The 15089-nt window shown below is 43.3% G+C and overlaps 1 protein-coding gene across 2 annotated transcripts in view; it reads left to right on the plus strand.

The window, feature by feature from the left end:
• taf11 (TATA-box binding protein associated factor 11) overlaps nt 1-15089 on the plus strand; it is a 103292-nt gene that overhangs the window by 47087 nt on the left and 41116 nt on the right. For both annotated transcript variants that reach the window (XM_012956662.3, NM_001127413.2), the window contains exon 3: nt 13754-13905. In XM_012956662.3, coding sequence (XP_012812116.1) covers nt 13754-13905 — 152 coding nt within the window. The remainder of the gene's footprint in view (nt 1-13753; nt 13906-15089) is intronic.

Genomic DNA, 15089 nt, shown 5'->3' on the forward strand with positions numbered 1-15089 from the left:
TACAGATGGGGGCAATATGAGGGGGGCTTGGCTGCTGGCACAGTACAGATGGGGGGCAATATGAGGGGGGCTTGGCTGCTGGCACAGTACAGATGGGGGCAATATGAGGGGGGCTTGGCTGCTGGCACAGTACAGATGGGGGCAATATGAGGGGGGCTTGGCTGCTGGCACAGTACAGAGGGGGGCTTGGCTGCTGGCACAGTACAGATGCTGGGGCCTGGGGGGGGGCAATATGAGGGGGCCTTTGCTGCTGGCACAGTACAGATGGGGGGGAATATGAGGGGGGCTTGGCTGCTGGCACAGTACAGATGGGGGGGGGAATATGAGGGGGGCTTGGCTGCTGGCACAGTACAGATGGGGGGGGAATATGAGGGGGGCTTGGCTGCTGGCACAGTACAGATGGGGGGGGAATATGAGGGGGGCTTGGCTGCTGGCACAGTACAGATGGGGGGCTTGGCTGCTGGCACAGTACAGATGCTGGGGCCTGGGGGGGGGCAATATGAGGGGGCCTTTGCTGCTGGCACAGTACAGATGGGGGGCAATATGAGGGGGGCTTGGCTGCTGGCACAGTACAGATGGGGGGCAATATGAGGGGGGCTTGGCTGCTGGCACAGTACAGATGGGGGCAATATGAGGGGGCTTGGCTGCTGGCACAGTACAGATGGGGGCAATATGAGGGGGGCTTGGCTGCTGGCACAGTACAGATGGGGGCAATATGAGGGGGGCTTGGCTGCTGGCACAGTACAGATGGGGGCAATATGAGGGGGGCTTGGCTGCTGGCACAATACAGATGGGGGCAATATGAGGGGGGCTTGGCTGCTGGCACAGGTACAGATGCTGGGGCCTGGGGGCGCAATATGAGGGGGCTTGGCTGCTGGCACAGTACAAATGGGGGGCAATATGAGGGGTGGCTTGGCTGCTGGCACAGTACAGATGGGGGCAATATGAGGGGTGTTGGTACTGGTACATGGGGGCAATTGGGGGCTTTTTTTATGTGGTATGATAATGGCAGCTACCCATTTTTTAGTTCTATCTACTTGGGCCGTGGCTGGGCTTCGGGTGGGGCAATACATGTGACTATGCTGTGACTGGGGGTGGTTGCTGCTGTGCTGGAACTGATTAGGTTTATGTGTGCTGTGACTAGGGGGTAGGGGCTTTTGTTTTAGCACTGATAAGGGTTATGCATGTTGTGACTAGGGGTGGGGTGGTGTTTCATGTGTGCTCTGATTATTTGGTTTTAAGTTTGGGCTGATGTGCTGCCTGTGACTGTTTTGTGTGATTTATTATAAAAAATTTGCCAAGATTTAATAAGAAGCTTTTTGATGTTTTTAATGTATGGAGCTAAATATTTTTTCACTAAATGGGCTGTTAATAAGAATTTAGTGTGCCTTAACTGTAAATCATCAGGCCATTCGTGTAACATTGACTATTTGTCCTAGGGCTGGGCTTCAGATCTCACTGTTTTGTTGCTTATCAATATGATGTTTGTGCCTTTATAATGTTGATGATGCCTCGTGGCTCTGGGTAACATTTTTATGCCTGTCCTGCTCTGTGTTGTGTCTACCATTCTGTGATGTAGATAGTGACAATTTGCAGTTGGTCTTGATTTTCTTTGTGATTTTTTCAATTATGTAGATTTTTATTTAGCAGCTCTCCAAACATTTCCAGCAGCTATATGGGTGCTAGGGACCACTTTAAAGGAACAGTAACACCAAAAAATGAAAGAGCTTTAAAGTAATAAAAATATAATGCACTGTTGCCCTGCACTGGTAAAACTGGTGTGTTTGCTACAGTAACACTACTATAATTTATATAATAAGCTGCTGTGTAGCCACGGGACAGCCATTCAAGCTGGAAAAAAGGAGAAAAGGCACAGGTTACATAGCAGATAACAGATAAGTTCTGTAGAATACAATAGTGTTTTATCTGCTATGTGCCTGTGCCTGTTCTCCTTTGAATGGCTGCCCCCATGGCTACATAGCAGCTTATTTATATAAATTATCAAAACAAAAATCAAAAACACTAATGGACACCTCAGTGGATTTTGAGTTTCTTTCTTGCCCTGCCCTTGTGACATTTGAGTTGTCACAATTACAGAAAGCTGCATCTGATCTTGCTTTAAAATACAACAAGGATTTGGATGCTTCTGAATTGTGCTCAGAGATTGAGAGCTTTAGACATCAAGTGGAAGCTATATTGCCAGATGCAAAGTCTGCAACACCTTTAGACCTGTGTCAGATGATACAGGACTATTCACTTGCAGATTGTTATCCAAACATCGATACTGCATTTCGCATATTCCTGACTTTGCCTGTAACTGTAGCATCATGCGAAAGAAGTTTTAGTAAGCTGAAACTTATTAAAAATTATTTACGTTCATCTATGGGACAAGAGAGGCTTTCAAACCTCAGCATCCTTTCAATTGAGCATGAGATGGCAAGGAAAATAGACTTCGATGATGTTATAGATCATTTTGCTGCCATGAAAGCAAGAAAAATTGCACTTTAAGTTCTTTATGTTCTACTGTACTTATTACCTTTTTTACTTGAATGTTGAATGTGTTTACAACTGTAGGTTAAATGTCTTTGTGTTTTTGCCACAGCGACATGACCATTTTTCATATTTGCACAATTCAGTGTATAAATAGTGGCAGAAGGATTTGCTGAAATATCTGCAGCTTTCACTTCCAGCATGCCTATTTTGAGCTAGCTTAATATGTTATATTGCACTCTTTTTATAGGTGTTGTCTTAAAAGTTAAATTTTGTAGACATTCCAGCATTGATGTTAACTAAACCCTTTATTTGCACTTGTTTATTGTTATTTATTTACATTTATTTATTTGAAAAATTGTTTAACAGGATAGAATTATCCTACTGAAAAAAGGTGTTTTGGTTTTTCTGACATTTTTTAGTGTACCTTATTTTTGTTTGTTAACATTACATATTTATATAAATTAAAAGTTTCTTTCATAAATGTGTTGTAAGTTTTCTTTATTAAAAAAAATGAAACCATTCATTGTATTGCTACCAATTAAATTATCTAAAATGCTGGAAAAAAAAAGAGTTAAAAAAAAAATTTGAAACCATATAATGGTAAGGTGTGAAATTGTAATGGGGGGGGGGGGCGCTGATTGAAGCCCTTGCCTAGGGTGCCAAAATACCTTGGCCCGGCCCTGAAGTGAGCTTAGCTCTGTGATTGCCAATCCTCTTTACTTTATTTTTCAGGATTCAATGAGGTCTGGCATGGTGCCAAGAGACTGGCAAATTGCTAATGTGTTGCCGTTATTTAAAAAGGGATCCCCTTCTCAGCCTTAAAACTACACTGCTCAAAAAAATAAAGGGAACACAGACTAGATCTGAATGAATGAAATATTCTTATTAAATACTTCATTCTTTACATAATTTTTGTGTGGTTTTGTTGTCGGGACATTCAACTATCAATGGAAATCAAATTTATCAACCCATGGAGGTCTGGATTTGGAGTCACACTCAAAATTAAAGTGGAAAAAAACATTACAGGCTGATAAGACTTTGATGTAATGTCCTTAAAACAAGTCAAAATGAGGCTCAGTAGTGTGTGTGGCCTCCATGTGCCTATATGACCTACCTACAATGCCTGGGCATGCTCCTGATGAGGTGGCGGATGGTCTCCTGAGGGATCTCCTCCCAGACCTGGACTAAAGCATCCACCAACTCCTGGACAGTCTGTGGTGCAACGTGGCATTGGTGAATGGAGTGAGACATGATGTCCCAGGTGTGCTTAATTGGATTCAGGTCTGGGGAGCGGGCGGGCCAGTCCATAGCATCAATGCCTTTGTCTTGCAGGAACTGCTGACACACTCCAGGCACATGAGGTCTAGCATTCTCTTGCATTAGGGGGGGACCCAGGGCCAACCGCACCAGCATATGGTCTCACAAGGGGTCTGAGGATCTCATCTCAGTACCTAATGGCAGTCGCTACCTCTGCCGAGCACATGGTGGGCTGTGCGGCCCCCCAAAAAATGCCTCCCCACACCATAACTGACCCACTGCCAAACCGGTCATGCTGGAGGATGTTGCAGGCAGCAGAATGTTCTCCACAGCGTCTCCAGACTCTGTCACGTCTGTCACATGTGCTCAGTGTGAACCTGCTTTCATCTTGAAGAGCACAGGGCACCATCTCGGTGTTCTCTGGCAAATGCCAAACGTCCTCCACGGTGTTGGGCTGTAAGCACAACCCCCAAATGTGGAAGTCGGGCCCTCATACCACCCTCATGGAGTCTGTTTTTGACCGTTTGAGCAGACACATGCACATTTGTGGCCCGCTGGAGGTCATTTTGCAGGGCTCTGGCAGTGCTCCTCCTGTTCCTCCTTGCACAAAGGCTGAGGTAGCGGTCCTGCTGCTGGGTTGTTGCCCTCCTACGGCCTCCTCCACATCTCCTGATGTACTGGCCTGTCTCCTGATAGCGCCTCCATGCTCTGGACACTACACTGACTGACAGACACAGCAAAACGCTCACATTGATGTGCCATCCTGGATGAACTGCACTACCTGAGCCATTTGTGTGGGTGCATCTTCAGGTGTTTGTAGGGAGATCATACAGGCACGTGGCCACACACACACACTACTGAGCCTGATTTTGTTTTAAGGACATTACATCAAAGTCTGATCAGCCTGTAGTGTTTTTTCCACTTTAATTTTGTGTGTGACTCCAAATCCAGACCTCCATGGGTTGATAAATTTGATTTCCATTGATAGTTGAATGCCCTGACAACAAAATCACACACATTATGTAAAGAACGAAGTATTTAATAAGAATATTTCATTCATTCAGATCTAGGACGTCTTATTTTTGGTTCCCTTTATTTTTTTTGAGCAGTGTATATAGGCCTGTTAGTCTGACATCAGTAGTAGGAAAGCTTTTGGAAGGGGTAATAAGGGATAGGGTACTTGAATACATTGCAGTTCACAATAGTATAAGTTTGTGCCAGACTAATTTAATCGCCTTTTATGAGGAGGTGAGCAGGAACCTCGATGCTGGAATGGTAGTTGATGTCATCTACTTGGACTTTGCTAACAAAGTGGAACTTATATTGCCAGACAGTTTTTGAACATTTTGCACTTTCACTTTAGGGGCTTTTCCTAGGGAGGACCCAGGAAAACTATATATCGTTTTTTTCAGGACAACCTAAGCTTTCAAAATATGGTGTAATTTTTTGTGTAATTCCAATTCTGTAACAAGATATAGGCTTCTAAATGTCTATATTATGGAAAATATTTTTTTCATTTTTTAAACACATACACCAGAAACAAAAATTATTTTATGCACAAAAATACAACTGATTTGGGAAGTCCCATGTCTCCTGAATGCGCCAATACCAAATATATATACAGTGGCTTGCAAAAGTATTCGGCCCCCTTGAACTTTTCCACATTTTGTCACATTACAGCCACAACATGAATCAATTTTATTGGAATTCCACGTGAAAGACCAATACAAAGTGGTGTACACGTGAGAAGTGAAACGAAAATCATACATGATTCCAAACATTTTTTTACAAATAAATAAATGCAAAGTGGGGTGTGCGTAATTATTCAGCCCCCTTTGGTCTGAGTGCAGTTAGTTGCCCATAGACATTGCCTGATGAGTGCTAATGACTAAATAGAGTGCACCTGTGTGTAATCTAATGTCAGTACAAATACAGGTGCTCTGTGACGGCCTCAGAGGTTGTCTAAAAGAATATTGGGAGCAACAACACCATGAAGTCCAAAGAACACACCAGACAGGTCAGGGATAAAGTTATTGAGGAATTTAAAGCAGGCTTAGGCTACAAAAAGATTTCCAAAGCCTTGAACATCCCACGGAGCACTGTTCAAGCGATCATTCAGAAATGGAAGGAGTATGGCACAACTGTAAACCTACCAAGACAAGGCCGTCCACCTAAACTCACAGGCCGAACATGGAGAGCGCTGATCAGAAATGCAGCCAAGAGGCCCATGGTGACTCTGGACGAGCTGCAGAGATCTACAGCTCAGGTGGGGGAATCTGTCCATAGGACAACTATTAGTCGTGCACTGCACAAAGTTGGCCTTTATGGAAGAGTGGCAAGAAGTAAGCCATTGTTAACATAAGAAGTCCCGTTTGCAGTTTGCCACAAGCCATGTGGGGGACACGGCAAACGTGGAAGAAGGTGCTCTGGTCAGATGAGACCAAAATGGAACTTTTTGGCCAAAATGCAAAATGCTATGTGTGGCGGAAAACTAACACTGCACATCACTCTGAACACACCATCCCCACTGTCAAATATGGTGGCGGCAGCATCATGCTCTGGGGGTGCTTCTCTTCAGCAGGGACAGGGAAGCTGGTCAGAGTTGATGGGAAGATGGATGGAGCCAAATACAGGGCAATCTTGGAAGAAAACCTCTTGGAGTCTGCAAAAGACTTGAGACTGGGGTGAAGGTTCACCTTCCAGCAGAACAACGACCCTAAACATAAAGCCAGGGCAACAATGGAATGGTTTAAAACAAAACATATCCATGTGTTAGAATGGCCCAGTCAAAGTCCAGATCTAAATCCAATCGAGAATCTGTGGCAAGATCTGAAAACTGCTTTTTACAAACGCTGTCCATCTAATCTGACTGAGCTGGAGCTGTTTTGCAAAGAAGAATGGGCAAGGATTTCAGTCTCTAGATGTGCAAAGCTGGTAGAGACATAACCTAAAAGACTGGCAGCTGTAATTGCAGCAAAAGGTGGTTCTACAAAGTATTGACTCGGGGCTGAATAATTACGCACACCCCACTTTGCAGTAATTTATTTGTAAAAAATGTTTGGAATCATGTATGATTTTCGTTCCACTTTTCACGTGTACACTAATTTGTATTGGTCTTTCACGTGGAATTCCAATAAAATTGATTCATGTTTGTGGCTGTAATGTGACAAAATGTGGAAAAGTTCAAGGGGGCCGAATACTTTTGCAAGCCACTGTAGTTTTATGGAGATTTCTCACTGACATAGGTCAAAAACTCCCAGCAGTATACTACCAAATTTCCAAAGCATTGCTCCAGAAAGCTGCATACTTTAGATTTCAAGGTCACAAATTCAACTAACATAAGGTTTATCCCCAAAAATTATACATTTTTAGAAAGAACAGATTCGGTGGAATCCAGAATGGATAGAACTGCCTGTCTACTCCAAACTACCAAGTTGCAATGCTTTCCTAAAGTTATTGGTTTTTATCAATTTGTGAAATTTCTTAAAAATCGCTTCAAAGGTTCCTGTCTATAGTATCTTATCTCCTACAGGTCATAAAGTAACCAGATAAAACTCCCTAAATATGAATGCCAGGGGTCCACTGAACAGCTTGACGCCCAATATGCATGTAGGGGCCCCAATGTGAACATACCCCCATTTTTGGAAAGTACACATTCCCCCGAATCTAAAATGGGTACCCAAGTGAGGGACGGAGCAGAAAAAGTCAGGCACGTAGACTTTTTCTATGGGGCCACTGGGTACCCCCCTCCGCTCGTTCCCTAGGGGGTCCTTTACTTTGCGATTGTTCTCTGCGCTCGGATGAAGCAGCGAGCGCAGAGAACGAGCGCAAAGTAAAGAAAACGTAGCTCCTACGTGCTCGGCGTTCAACACCTTTTTATGCCAGCACGTAGGAGTTACGTCTTTGGCAGGTAAAGGGTTAAGCTATGAGGTTAGAATGTCGAGGTTGGGGTAGTTTTCTCTGGAAAAGACGCTTGCGAGGGGACATGATTAATCTGTACAAGTACATTAGAGGGCATTATAGGCAGATAGGGGGTGTTGTGTTTTCCCATTAAAGCAATCAATGCACCAGAGCCCATCCCTTTAGATTAGAGGAACGGAGCTTCCATTTTAAGACGCGTAGGTGGTTTCTCATGGTGAGGGTAGTGAGGTTGTGGAATGCCCTTTCTAGTGATGTGGTAATGGCAGATTCTGTCAATGCCTTTACGAAGGGCCTCAATGAGTTCTTGAACAAGCATAGTATCCAAGGCTATTGTGATACTAATGTCTACAGTTAGTATTAGTGGTTGTATATATAGTTTATGTATAGATTGGTAAGTATGGGTTGTGTGTGCTGGGTTTACTTGGAAGGGTTGAACTTGATGGACTCTGGTCTTTTTTCAACCCTATGTAACTAAGAGCACAGGTCACATTGCTGTAGCACCATGGGAAATGAAGACTATGTGAAATTTCAAAATAAATATAAAGAAATCTGTGAGTTTTGAAAAATGGATTTCAATGCAGGATTCTACTGGGGAAGCTTCTTTAACTGCATTTTAACAAAAAAACGGTTTTCCCATAATATTCCTTAGTATTGCTTCAAGAAGTAAGTTGTACGTTTTTTTGTTTTTTAACAGTAGCCTTACATACTGATGGTAAAGTGGGTACTGATGGAGAACTTTACTAAACAGAACACAGATCCTTGCAAGTTCTTAGTTTCAAAACTTACTGCTGAATTCCAAACGGGCACTGGAAGAAATGTCATTACTGTACAATGTCAAGTTTCAGGTGAAGTGGTGTGAAGGTTTGGGAGAGAACAGGAGGCTCACTGAGCAACCACTGGCAGGGGCCAGTGTAGTGGGGGGTGGAGAAGGGACAGTGGAGGTTAATGAGGGAGACAAGTTTGTGACAGTTAAGAGGGGAAGTAAGGGTAGGGGGGCTGGTTCACAGCTTGTACAAACCAGCAGATTTAGGTGAAGATGCTGGGGAAGACCGCTCTGAGCTAGCATGTATGGAGCAGGCTGACTCTCAGAGCACCCTGGGAGCCGGCACCTCTGATACAGGTGGGGGGAGCAGTGCTAGGAAGGGAAGGCTATAGTTGTAGGGCAGTGCTGTCCAACTGGCGGCCCGCGACCCCCCTCTGTGTGGCCCCCCGCCTGTCTGGCTGCTTTGATGGCTTACTCTTGTGTAAACTTTAAATGGTATCAGTACTGTGATTAACTGCCCCCCCTGCATGGTTCTCACCTCAGGCTGTGATCAGGCTTTATTGTTTAAATATGTAATCCCCTGTGTTGTTCACACCTTTTAATCTCTGCATTGTTCACCCCCTGCAGTGTTCACACCTCAGGCTCAGGCTTTAATCACCCACATTGTTCCCCTGTTCACACCTCAGGAACAGTAGAAACCCACAAATAATCCCTGCATACTACAAAAAGAACATATACTGAGGTGATACTGCAATTAAAGTTTTTTAATATATAGTTATTGTGCAGACTGTAGGAGCAGTGCCAGCATTGTGTCACTGTAGGCTGCCTGTGTGTGCCATACACACAGGCAGCATAGGGCAAGCAGAGTATGGCACACACAGGCAGGGTAGGGAAGGCAGAGTATGGCACACACAGGCAGAGTAGGGCAGGCAGAGTATAGCACACACAGGCCAAGTTTGGCACAAACCAGCCAAGAATGGCACACACAGTGAAAGTATGGCACACACAGGCAGGGTAGGACAGGCAGAGTATGGCACACACAAAGGCAGGGTAGGGTAGGCAGAGTATGGCACACAGGCAGGGTAGGGCAGGCAGAGTATGGCACACACAGGCAGGGTAGGGCAGGCAGAGTATGGCAGGTTTTTTCTGTACTACAACCATTAATATGGGTATGGTCATGTGATAACATGGGTGTGGTTTCAAAAAGGGGAGTGGTCAAAACTGGCATCCATTATCGGCCCTCCACCACGTAGGTCGGAAAAATTCCGGCCCTCGGTACAACAGAAGTTGGACAGCACTGTTGTAGGGGGATTCAGTTATTAGAAAGGTGGATAGGGTAATTTGTCGCGAAGACCCCACATGCCGAATTGTGTGTTGCTTGCCTGGTGCTAGGGTTCGGCATGTGGTGGAACGAGTAGACAAATTGTTGGGAGGGGCTGGGGAAGACCCGGCAGTCTTGGTACACATAGGTACCAATGACAAAGTTAGAGGAGGGGGGAGTCCTCAAGAACGATTTAAAAAAAAAACTAGGAGCGAAGTTGAGGGCGAGGACTTCCAAGGTAATTTTCTCAGAGATATTACCTGTGCCACGAGCAACGTTAAGAAGGCAGCAGGAGCTTAGGGAGATTAATGCATGGCTGAGAGATTGATGCAGGGAGGAGGGCTTTGGGTTTCTGGAGAACTGGGCTGATCTCAATCGGCTACAGGCTCTTTGCCAGGGATGGGCTGCACCTCAATGATGATGGTGCAGCTGCTTTGGGGGAAAAGATGGCTAGAGGGTTGGAGGTGATTTTAAACTAGAAGTGGGGGGGTGGGGGTGGGGAGGGTGCAGCGGGTAATTCTGTGGTAGACAGGATAGACAAGGTAGTCGGCATAGTAAGGGAAAATGGGGGAGTATACTTGCTTCGGGGAGGCCCATAAGTTGTTTACGCAACATTCTCACTCTGGTACCAGTATTAAATGTATGTTTACTAATGCAAGGAGTCTGACTGGTAAAATGGGAGTGCTGGAGGTACTGGCGTTGGAGCGGAAATATGATGTGATTGGTGTTGCTGAAACTTGGTTGAATGCAGGGCTGTGGAGTCGGTAGATAAATTCTCCGACTCCTTAGTTTCTGATACTTCCGACTCCACGACTCCGACTCCTCTGTTTTTAATATGCTAATTTATTTTATACATCCAGGAAGGGGAAGGGGCACTTTAAACACAACTGAACTGATAATAAACTGATAGACAATTTTATCTATACTCCTACTCCTAATGATTTCCCTAGAATCCCATAGTCATGTTTAAAGTTTAAGCTAACATTACAGCTGAATTACAGCAGTTTTTCAAATGTTTTAAAGCTTCAGTCTTAAAGGAACAGTAACACCAAAAAATAAAAGCTTTAAAGTAATAATATAATGCACTGGTAAAACTGGTGTGTTTGCTACTGTAAAACTACTATAATTTATATAATAAGCTGCTGTGTAGCCACGGGGGCAGCCATTCAAGCTGGAAAAAAGGAGAAAAGGCACAGGTTACATAGCAGATAACAGACAAGTTCTGTAGAATACAATAGTGTTTTATCTGTTATCTGCTATGTGCCTGTGCCTTTTCTCCTTTGAATGGCTGCCCCCATGGCTACACAGCAGCTTATTTATATAAATTTATAGTAGGGTTTCTGTAGCAAACACCCCAGCTGTACCAGTGCAGGAATGGCTGCCCCTGGGGCTACACAGCGGGGTATTTATATAAACTATAGTAGGGTTTCTGTAGCAAACACCCCAGCTGTACCAGTGCAGGAATGGCTGCCCCTGGGGCTACACAGCGGGGTATTTATATAAACTATAGTAGGGTTTCTGTAGCGCCCCAGCTGTAACAGTGCAGGAATTGCTGCCCCCGGGGCTACACAGCGGGGTATTTATATAAACTATAGTAGGGTTTCTGTAGCAAACACCCCAGCTGTACCAGTGCAGGAACGGCTGCCCACGGGGCTACACAGCGGGGTATTTATATAAACTATAGTAGGATTTCTGTAGCAAACACCCCAGCTGTACCAGTGCAGGAATGGCTGCCCCCATACTACACAGCAGCTTATTTATATAAATTATAGTAGATTTTCTGAAGTAAACACACAGTGCAGGGCAGCAGCACATTATATTTTAGTTACTTTTATACACTTTAATTTTTTGGTTTTACTGTTCCTTTAAACTATTGACTATCCATTCCCTTCACGTATACAAGTATTTCTAGTCCTGCAATTTTTTTTTACTTAATTAGTTATCACTGAGAGTTAGGCTAGGTTCCCAGTGGGCATTGGGTTCCCAGTAACAGAGGAACACGACGCAGTGGAGCTGCCGCACCGTAACTGCGTTACGTCCCATTTAGTGAAGCATACAGTCAATGAAAAGCTTCATGGTCACTCAACGTGTTCGTTTATGCACTGCGTGCATTGGGCTTTATTCTTATAGCAGAGAAGTAATTAATTATGACTGTTTGTGAATTGGGACATTTAAACTTGCTTTATTTTTTTTTTTTTTATTCCCATTTTAATTTTGTCGGAGTCGGTTCATTTTTTGCCGACTCCAGGTACCCAAAATTGCCTCCGACTCCACAGCCCTGGTTGAATGGTTACACATTGTTTCGGAGGGACAGGGGCAATAGAAAAGGAAGAGGAGTGTGTCTGTTCGTTAAGCAGGAATTAAATGCAAATATTTAAAAGGGCGTGATGGGGGTAACAGAGGAAGCTGAATCCTTATGGGTAGAGCTTCTTACAGATGGTAAGGAATCTACCAAATTAATTGTAGGGGTATGCTATAGACCCCCTTAGAGGAGGAGGCTCAGCTCCTGTTGCAAATAGAAAAGGCTGCTAGTTTGGGGCAAGTAATAATAATGGGGGATTTTAATTATCCTGATATTGACTGGAGCGTACTGCCAAGGACAGTAAATGGGAACAAGTTTATAAACTTGCTGCATAACAATTTTGTTACAGGTGGTTGAGGAGCCAACCAGGAACCATGCTATATTGGATCTAGTGTTCTCTAATGGCCCAGAACGTATAGCAAATGTGCTATATGTGGCTAAGTGGTTGACAACAGTGACCATAAAGTTATTTCATTTGATGTTTGGTGCAGGAAACCAATTTACACTTGATTAACAAAGACACTGAATGGTTACATAGTAACATAGTCGTTTGCACATGGATAGAATACTGGCTACAGGATCGGGTACAGAGGGTGGTTGTTAATGGTTCATTCTCTACTTGGAGAAAGGTTCTCAGTGGGGTCCCTCAGGGTTCTGTACTGGGTCCAATTTTGTTTAATTTGTCCATAAATGACTTTGGGGAGGGTATTATGAGTAATGTATCAGTGTTTGCAGATGACACAAAACTCTGCAGCCCAGTCAATTCTATCCAGAATGTGGCATCCTTGCAGCAGGATCTTTACCAACTGGCAATCTGGGCTGCTAAATGGCAGATGAGATTTAATGTGGATATATGTAAGGTCATGCAAGCCACTTATACCCTTAATGGGACTGCACTAGGCAAATCCATAATGGAGAAGGACCTTGGAGTCCTTGTAGATAATAAACTTGGCTGTAGCAAGTAATGCAGCAGCTGCAAGGGCAAACAAGGTTTTGAGCTGTATTAAAAGGGGTATAGATTCACGGGAGGCGGGTGTTATTCTTCTCCTTTACAGAGCGCAGGTAAGGCCCCATCTAGAATATGCTGTTCAGTTGTGGTCTCCAGTGCTTAAACGGGACATCATTGAATTAGAGAGGGTTCTGAGAAGTGCAACTAAGCTGGTAAAGGGTATGGAAAGTCTCGGTTATGAAGAAAGACTGGCCAAGTTGGGTCTGTTTACACTGGAGAAGAGGCGCTTAAGAGGTGACATGATAACTATGTATAAATATATAAGGGGATCATATGATAACCTCTCTAATGCTTTATTTACCAGTAGGTCTTTCCAACGGACACAAGGGCACCCACTCAGTTTAGAAGAAGGGAGGTTCTGTTTAAATATTCGGAGTAGATTTTTTTTACTGTGCGAGCTGTAAAGTTGTGGAATCCCCTCCCCGAAATAGTCGTGCTGGCTGATACATTATATAGCTTTAAGAAGGGGTTGGATGGCTTCTTAGCAAGGGAGGGAATACAGGGTTATAGGAGATAGCTCTTAGTACAAGTTGATCCAGGGACTGGTCCAACACCTATACAAAACTGGAAAATACATTTTTTACAAATACATGATTATTATGCAGTGATATGTGCCTGTTTTTTTACTTCAGGATTTGCGCAATATTAACACAGCTGTCTACCTTGTTTATGTGTATTGGATTTTAGGTGAAAGTTGCAGAAAGCCCAGAGCATTCTGGTGTTACAGAGCCCATAGAAACCTCTGATCTTGCTTCAGCTAGCAGAAAAGTGAAGTTGGAAGCCAAGGAGAGAAGAGAGAAGAAGCAAAAAGTTGACGAGGATGAGATCCAGAAAATGCAGTGAGTGCTGAAAGAGTTTTGAGTGAAATAGTCATTAAATTGGACCTGTCGCATATAATTTATTTGTTAAATTTGCAGGGGAGGTTGTTGTGTCATATTCAATATATGAATCTTTAGCTATAAAAGCATCCAGGCCTTAAAATTATCTGCAATAATGGATTGAGGAAAAACTTTTTGGAGTAATCTTATGCGTTTTTTTTAATCTAGCAACTACATTAATAGGAGTATTCACATGCCGCACTGCAGCTTAAAAGTTTAGTTCCCCTTTTAAATTAACTTTTAGCATGATGTAGACATTTAAATTCTGAGACATTTTTGCATATAATCTTCAATTTCATCATCAATTTTTTTTTTTATTGTGTTTTTTCAGGTATCATTTAGCTTTTTGTTCAGCAGCTCTCGAGTTGGGTAATTCAGCAGCTATGTGGTTTGTTACTGTTTCGTTTACCGTAGCAACCAGACATTTGCTTAAATGAGAGAGAGATGATTAGTAGAATTACCGTATATACTCGAGTATAAGCAGAGTTTTTCAGCACCAAAAATGTGCTGAAAAAGTCGGCCTCGGCTTATGCTCGAGTATATGGATATATGGAGTATATCAGAGCATTTCTCAGAGTGGTTGGACTGTATAACATGGCATAAGTTTCTAACATTATCTATTACTAACAAAATGGCAAACATGATACAGCCAACTTGCTGGTCATGTGGATTTGCTTTACTTAACTGCACAGCAGTAAACTAAGTGACATTCAATTTAAAATACACCCAGCAGTGTGGTAGAGTGGTAGCTAAAATAACAACATACTAAAGCCTATTGCATAAGTGGCAATTCATGAACATTCTGCTATGTAAAAAAGGTCTCACCTTACTCAGAACAGTAGTATGTTCTTCACCACAGCTAATATAGGCAACTCTAAGGTTTCTTAATGAATTCACAGCATGTGGTTTAAAGATGCCTGCTAAAGGGAACAAATATATACAGTATGTAGTGGAAATTAGTCAAAAGCAACTGAACCCGTTTGCTTTAGACTTATCGCAACTAGATTCCCAAATTTTAAGGCAAAACCAGAAGACTACATTGGGTGAGATTTGCGTATTTAGAAACTACATGGCACTGTAACTGCAATTGGCTTCATTCAGGGACGGCTAGATTCATGTGCTGGGAGCTTATAGGCTTATACTTG

This window comes from Xenopus tropicalis, chromosome 2 (genome assembly GCF_000004195.4).
Source record: "Xenopus tropicalis strain Nigerian chromosome 2, UCB_Xtro_10.0, whole genome shotgun sequence".
NCBI classification, from domain to species: Eukaryota; Metazoa; Chordata; class Amphibia; order Anura; family Pipidae; genus Xenopus; species Xenopus tropicalis.